This window comes from Bison bison, unplaced genomic scaffold (assembly GCF_000754665.1).
Source record: "Bison bison bison isolate TAMUID 2011002044 unplaced genomic scaffold, Bison_UMD1.0 scf7180017864038, whole genome shotgun sequence".
Classification (NCBI taxonomy): Eukaryota; Metazoa; Chordata; class Mammalia; order Artiodactyla; family Bovidae; genus Bison; species Bison bison.
The window spans coordinates 1,542,840-1,549,763 of NW_011494610.1; the positions used below are offsets into that span (position 1 = coordinate 1,542,840).

A 6,924-nucleotide genomic window follows, 5' to 3' on the forward strand; every position below is an offset into this window, starting at 1 on the left:
GGAGTTTGGGAAGATGAGCGGGTGAGGACCGGCGTTTCGGGGGGAGACTGGCTGCCCGCTGTCGTGGATGGTGGAGCTTTACCTACGACTGAAACCAAGGCATGAAAAAACAAAACAGAAAGTAGATGGGACTCCGGCTGACCTGCAGGGTCTCCAGGCCAGTGAGTTCCAGGTGACCATCCCAGGCTAGCATGCCAAGGACCTCCCCGTGAACGGGTACATTGTCACTTTACATGCTTAGGCCACTTCTGCAGCAGGTTCTAGCGTAAAACATCAGCCTCCTTGGGTTACGTGCTGGCTCACATTTGAGATACTTGTCAAGGCCTCCGGGGGACTGAGGCCAACATGACCCAGCCCCTGGTCTGGAGTTGCCCACCTGCTAGTCCATGACCCAGTGGATGAACAGAATCACTGCAAGTACCTTGTTTTACAAAGTTAAGAGTTCAGTAAGCACTTTGAGAGAGACTTAGCCAAAGTCCATCTGGAGATTAACAGGAATCCTTTCCTTGGCCAGGAAACCTACAGAGCATGTCCCCCAAGGAACCAGACAGCCTCCCAATGGCCAATAACAATGAATCACCCAGAAAGAAGAGTATTGTCTTTCATCTCTTCTAATTCCTTCCAGAACAGTCTCAGTGTGGTCCTGGCAGCCTTGACACCTAACACGCAAGGGAACTCCACCCCAAGGCCAGAACCTTCCCCAGCACAATGGTATTTATGGAGAATTTAGAAGCCTTGCTTTTATTTTGACTGCAATTATTCCTGTTACGTCTTTTATGCAGAGCACAAAATACTGTTTCACCTACTGTGTGGTAGTCAAGTTTAAGTTCAAAATTGAGTTCAATTAAAAAAAAAAAAAAGCTGCTGCTTCAAATAAAAATATATTAAGTCAATAATTGTATGAGCAGGTCTTGGGTATGGCAAAAAGAATGAATGCAAGTGACTCAAGTTTGAAAAAAGCTGCCTTTTGGAGTGTATCTTCTGGGAGGAGCTGGGCTATAAGGGAGGAGGGCAGGATGTCAACAGGCAGCAGGGAGAATTTGGAGGGGAATAGCTTTAGCCAAGACATGCCCAGGAATCGGCAGCATATTGGTAAGTGAGGGCAGGCAGTGAGAAGGGCTGGTCAGAAGGCAGGTTAGAGCCAGAAGCACTGAGCGGCGGAGAGGAGATGACCACACGAGTGCTCGTCTGTAAGGGGGAGGGGGTCAGTTACTACTGCAGGGGCCCCAGGCCCTGCAGAGATGAACCTGCGTCCCCAGAGAGGAGTCCCCGGGATTCACACAAAAAACACAGGTGCAAGTCAGCATCCTTAATCTCAGACGATGTGCCTGGACATCAAACACTTTTTCATAAGGACTGAAAGTGAAGTTGCTCAGTCGTGTTCGACTCTTTTGCAATCTCATGGACTAGCCTGCCAGGCTCCTCTGTCCGTGGGATTTCCCAGGCAAGAATACTGGAGTGGGTTGCCTTTTCCTTCCTTCCCCAGGGGATCTTCTCGACCCAGGGAAAGAATCTGGGCCTCCTGCATTGCAGGTGGATTCTTTACTAGCTGAGCCACCAAGGAAGCCCTTAATAAGGACTACACCTTTTTTAGGGGCTCAGCACACTTCCGACGTGTGACTCCATGCCTGTCATTTTTAGATTTCTATCACCCAGAAAAGACATGAGCTCTTGATCATTCTAGGGGAAATTTTCAGTTAACGGTGGGTCTGGAAAAACCAAGGAGTATGAAAGGAAAGGAGTGTTGACAGGCTGACTTTACTGCCTGGGGGTGGGGGTGTCTCGGTGGTTATCACAACTGACTGGCCCTCTTGGCTCCTCTGGGGAAAAATTCAGCCAAGTCCTGGGCAAGAACACAGGGCGGGGCTGGGAGAAGATCCCTACCTACAGTGAGGAGCCCCCATCCCTGCCCAGGACAACCTTCCAGATATCGGATGCAGCCTCTGCCCCTTCCCCTTCCGGGGCAAAGTGGCTTTGAGCTTAGCCCTTCTGAAAAAGCAGAGATCCCACAGGCAGGGCTTCTAACCTGCAAAAGCATCTGTAGTGCCTCTCTTTTCTGCCATGTGATTAAAAAATACACTGCCCTTGTTGATTAGCTAGCCTGAACCCTCCTTGGGCAAAGGGCAACCACAAAAAGGTCTTTTTCTCTCTCTCATCTTGCAAAAGCAAACAGCTGGCTTTGTAGATGGGTAACTGCTCTGCAAGAGTCCCTTTGGAGCTCTTTTCCAAATTAAAAAAAAAAAAAATCCAGGTTTGACGCACTCTTGGTGGGGGGGTGGGTGTTTCATTTAGACACTAAAACATTTTAATTTCTAGAGGATGCTGATGGTTTATTGGGGGTGGGGGTAGGGAGAGGAAGGGCCATGGAAAATTCCATTTGTCCTAAAAATTTGGGAGCGTATAATCACCTGTAGTCTCAAAAAGAAGTGAATTTCTTAAAGGTCAACACTCCAAAAACGACCCCACCCAACTAACCTACTTCTATCAGACTCAGGTTGCTGTCCTGTACATTAAAAAAGGACTTTTTAAGAGAAGGCTAGAAATGACTGATGTGACCCGGGTAAGCATAGTCAAGGTCCTGAAGCAAGCTCCCTTAGCCTCTGCTCTGGGATCTCTAGCTAGAACAGCCGTCTTTCTATCTGAGGATTCAGATTCTGTGTATAAGCTGCACTCCAAACTGAAGATCAGCTGGAGGTCACCAAGCACTCTCCAACACACCCTTCACTTAATAAACTTATAAGTGAAAGCACATTGTTGAAAAGATGCTCAACTGCAGAGTCGGACACAAAGTTGAATCTTCAAAACACAAATCATCCTCAGGTGACTCTGGATTTCAACCCCTGCGAAGTTCCTCTAACTGAATTATGTTTCAGAATCATCCTTTGCTTGAAAGTCCCACCATACACTCAGGGGCTCCTAGAGAAATTTGCTCCAGATACCAGTGAGAGGAACAGTTCAGCTTCATTTTATCAACTGGAGTGCTTTCTATTTAGGTGGAGATCTTTTAGGGCACTACTCAAATGTGTTTCCCTTTTCGCTTTGACTGCCAGGAAGCTCGGAGCCAAAATGGAAGCCTGGCTTTGCTAATTCTGAAGGCGGAAATAATTATTTCTGTATACAAACTTTCTCCAGATTTCTCACTGTTCTATTTTCATCTTTCTCACTGATGTCTTGATTTCCATTTTATCACTATGTCACAAATCCTTTCTGGAAGGAGCAAAAAAATCCCACAACCAAACAAAAGATCTATTCCAGAAAAAGAGGAATAGTATAAATGTATCATTCATAGGAACACTGCCATCTGGGACCCAACAATTCCACAAACTTCATGGAATAATTGCTACTCCTGTTGCTTTCTGCAGCATCAGAAGTGGTACCTCAAACCCCAATCCACACAGAAATGGATGTTTCAGATGCCATTCGTAATTCTAAGGGATGGGGCAGTAATCCATCCTTCCTGACCCACTCAACTGCCTCTCTCTCTTCCTGCCTTATATCACTGAGAGATATTCCATCCTCTTTCAATGAACTGCAGGAACTGAGGTTCCAGAACAGTTCATGTTGATACAAACACAGAAGGAAGATGCTCAAAGCCCATCCCCCTCCTGTTTAAGCAGCCAGACTAAGAAATCCCCAGGGGATACATAACTGAGAAGTTACCTCCTGTCAGAAGCTGTGTGTTGTCTGTTTAGTCACTAAGTCATGTCCAACTCTTTTGTGACCCCATGGACTACAGCCCACCAGGCTCCTCTGTCCATGGAATTCTCTAGGCAAGAATACTGGAGTGCATTGCCATTTTCTTCTCCAGGAGATCTTCCCGACCCAGGGATCGAACCTACGTCTCCTGCATTGGCAGGAGGACTCTTTACCACTGAGCCACAGAATTAAACCTGGCTATCCCCTTATGTAACCCACAAAGTACAAGAGGCTTTATGGCTACAACCTCCAGTTTGTCTTTTGGCCCTGTCTCTCCTGGGCCCTTAATTAATTCTTAATTATCTTTCTTGGGTATATTGGAATCCCCTCACCACCCACTTGCCAAGCCAGCTGAGAAATTTGCTGACTGCTTCGCCCATGGGCCAAACATGTTTCAAATCATTCCCATGTTCCACTGGGGGGTCTGCCAACATGCCTGGGATGCAGCGGGTTTGAGAGCAGCCACAGCTAGTTCGGTCCCTAACAGCAGCGAAGGGAGAACTTAGGTAGTAGTCCAGAACTAGGGGAGATTTTGTTTTGTCAAGACCCTTTTGAAGGCCACCACTGGGTAGACGCTACTGACATCCAGGGATACTGCTAAACATCCTCCAATACACAGGACAAAGAATTATCTAGCATAAAAAGTCAATTAGTGCCAAGGCTGAGAAACCTCAGGCCCATGTCAGTTAAACACAAATATGGCAGAACATGGGCTCAGGTGGGAATCATACATTAATTCCCCCTTGGATTTCTAGAGGCCTTAAGAAGAACTCAGCAGTCTGGTGCCACCGACCCAAAAGGTCTTACACTCTAGTAAGAAAATGTGTTTTGAGAAGCCTGGGCAGCGTGAGGGGAGGTAAAGAATAAACTCATCAAGGTCTTTGAACCGAACACTTTTAACAATTTTAGCCCTGTTCAATGTCTTAACTTTGACAAACACTTTAGGCATATAAGTGAACACACTGGAAAAGAAACTGCTTAAGTTCAAAACGACTTGACTGTTAGAAGCAACTACTACTTTCTAAGAGACTTCTTTTCCTGTGCTCAAAATCAACCACATCGGGTACTGAGAAGGTACAAGGTGGGCAGGCCCAGGTTAAGGCCTGGTCCCGCTCAGTAACTAGCTAGGTGACCAGGAGCCAATCCAAGCTTTGCTGCGCCACCCTTCACGATGTCAGAGCGCGACATGACACGTGATACTACAAACGGCAAGGTGGCACTCTCACACCAAACCAAGAAACTGGAAACGGGCGCAAGCACTTACCCTCCTGCTTGGGAGACGGTTCTTTGGGTTCCTTCTTATTTTTTCGACCCTCCCGCCCAGAGTGGTCTTCTCCTAAATCTATGACAAGTTCGCTCTCTGAATCGGAGTCCAGGCCCAAATGCACCGTTGGGGAATCCGTCTCATCTTTTCCCTTCAGCTTATCCTTTGTGGGATGAGGCGAGGGTTTTGCTTTGTCTGAAAAGTCCTTCTCAGGCTGGGGGCTCGTCTTCTCCTTGACTGAGCTTGGGTCCGCTTTCTCGCTGGCTGGCGACGTGCTGCCTTTCAGCTCCTCTTTCGTCTCCACTGGGTTCGGCAATTTGGGCTTTTTTTTGACAGCAGATGGCTCTTTGTCCATCCGAGTCCCCTCTTTGTCTTCGGCATCTTCTGGCTCGTTCTTGGACCTCTGTTCCTCATCACTGATAGAGTCACTACCGCTACTATCTGACTTCTCAGAATCCTCCGAATCGCTGTGCTCGACAGCCGTATAAACATCTTCCGAGATTTCATTTATGCCTAAATTCAAAAAGAAAACCCAGCATGTGGCGTAGTCACAGAATAAAGAGCAGGACCAAAAAAACGCAAACATTTTCCACGCCCAACGCTGGAATGAAAAAAAGAAAATTTCACATTGCATCACATTGCATCACATTGGCCTGGTGGGGTAGCAGCAGACTCAAGTTGCAGCTGACTACAGCTGACAAATGGGACTTGTCTGCTGAGGGTTTCAGTTACTGACATTCCAAGATGACATGGGACCAAACGACGTGAATTTCTAATTTATCCAGAGCTCAATCTTGGCGGCATGGATAACTCACTGGGACACAGAACGGGAGGGATGGAAGGGAATGCTACAAAGGAGTGGTTAAAACTGATCCATTTTACAGATGACAAAAAAAGAGGCCCTGAGAAATCACTTGTCCTGGGACACAAAGAAAATCAAGAGAGGCGAGGCCAGAGACATGGGCTCGAGTCAGCACTAGGGCTCTTCCAACAAACTCCCAAAGCATTAAGTCTTTTACCCTTTGCGTACAGGACTCAAAGAAATAAGCCAAGGCTTAAAGCAGGGGATGCAAACTCACAGCCCACGAGCCACATGAGCAGACATGTTATTTAGGAAGCAATGGTTTGACCCAATGCTCTCCAACATTGTGTTATTTGTTGTTTTTATTTTTAACTTAGAACATGCTGGCCAATTCATAAATCGGAAAGTTTCACACAAAAATTAAGATGCTAGGCTTGTGCTGCAAGAGCAGAAGCCCTGGCCACGCTGGGTCACAGGCCTGCGAGGCTGGCCGGGGCTGAGAACCACTGGCCCCTTTCGGCTGGGAAGCAGTCTCCAGGTGGCCCAGCTGCCCAGCCCCCAGCGGGCTCCCCGCCCTGAAGCAGAGTCAACACCACTGCGTTTCTACTGTTTCTCTACTTGTAACCGAGTCCAGAGGAAAGTCACCCATTTCCACACCTCAAGCACAAGGAGAAACGATAGAACAGCAGGAGTTTCCTATATACACAAGCCCAAATGGGCAAAAGCCTATTTCTAACAATAGTTTCATTTAACCTATTCATGTTTCCTGCTCTCGGGAGTGAGCGTCATCCACCTGGAGGTAAGTAATCCGATACCCTACAATTTTGAAAACAGGAAATCCCCATCAACTCTGTATTGTCTTCATTCAAGAGCAATGGTTACCATGAGTGGGGTCAGTAAGAGAAACTTGTAAAAGGCTAAGAGCCACAAACAGCCCAGCAGGATCAGGAGTGATTATATCCACCTCCTCCAGGGCTCAAATTGAAAGAATCGAAAAACCAAATCTGGTTTAATTTCTGGATCTCAGGGCTTGGGCAACTGGTAACTAAAGGCTGGACACCAGACTGACAAGCATGACCACACATGCTTGGATACTGGAGCCCAAAGGATATGAATTCAGATCCTGCTCCCCCGCTTCTATTAGTTGTGTGGCCCTGAACAG

General features: G+C 47.1%; 1 protein-coding gene across 1 annotated transcript in view; it reads right to left on the reverse strand.

The window, feature by feature from the left end:
• Positions 1–6,924, reverse strand: part of ZMYND8 (zinc finger, MYND-type containing 8) — a 124,228-nt gene that overhangs the window by 22,799 nt on the left and 94,505 nt on the right. The window contains exons 14-15 of the mRNA XM_010835118.1: positions 4,961–5,473; positions 3–88 (exon numbers count right to left, since the gene is read on the reverse strand). Of these exons, the coding sequence (XP_010833420.1) occupies positions 3–88; positions 4,961–5,473 (599 nt within the window). The remainder of the gene's footprint in view (positions 1–2; positions 89–4,960; positions 5,474–6,924) is intronic.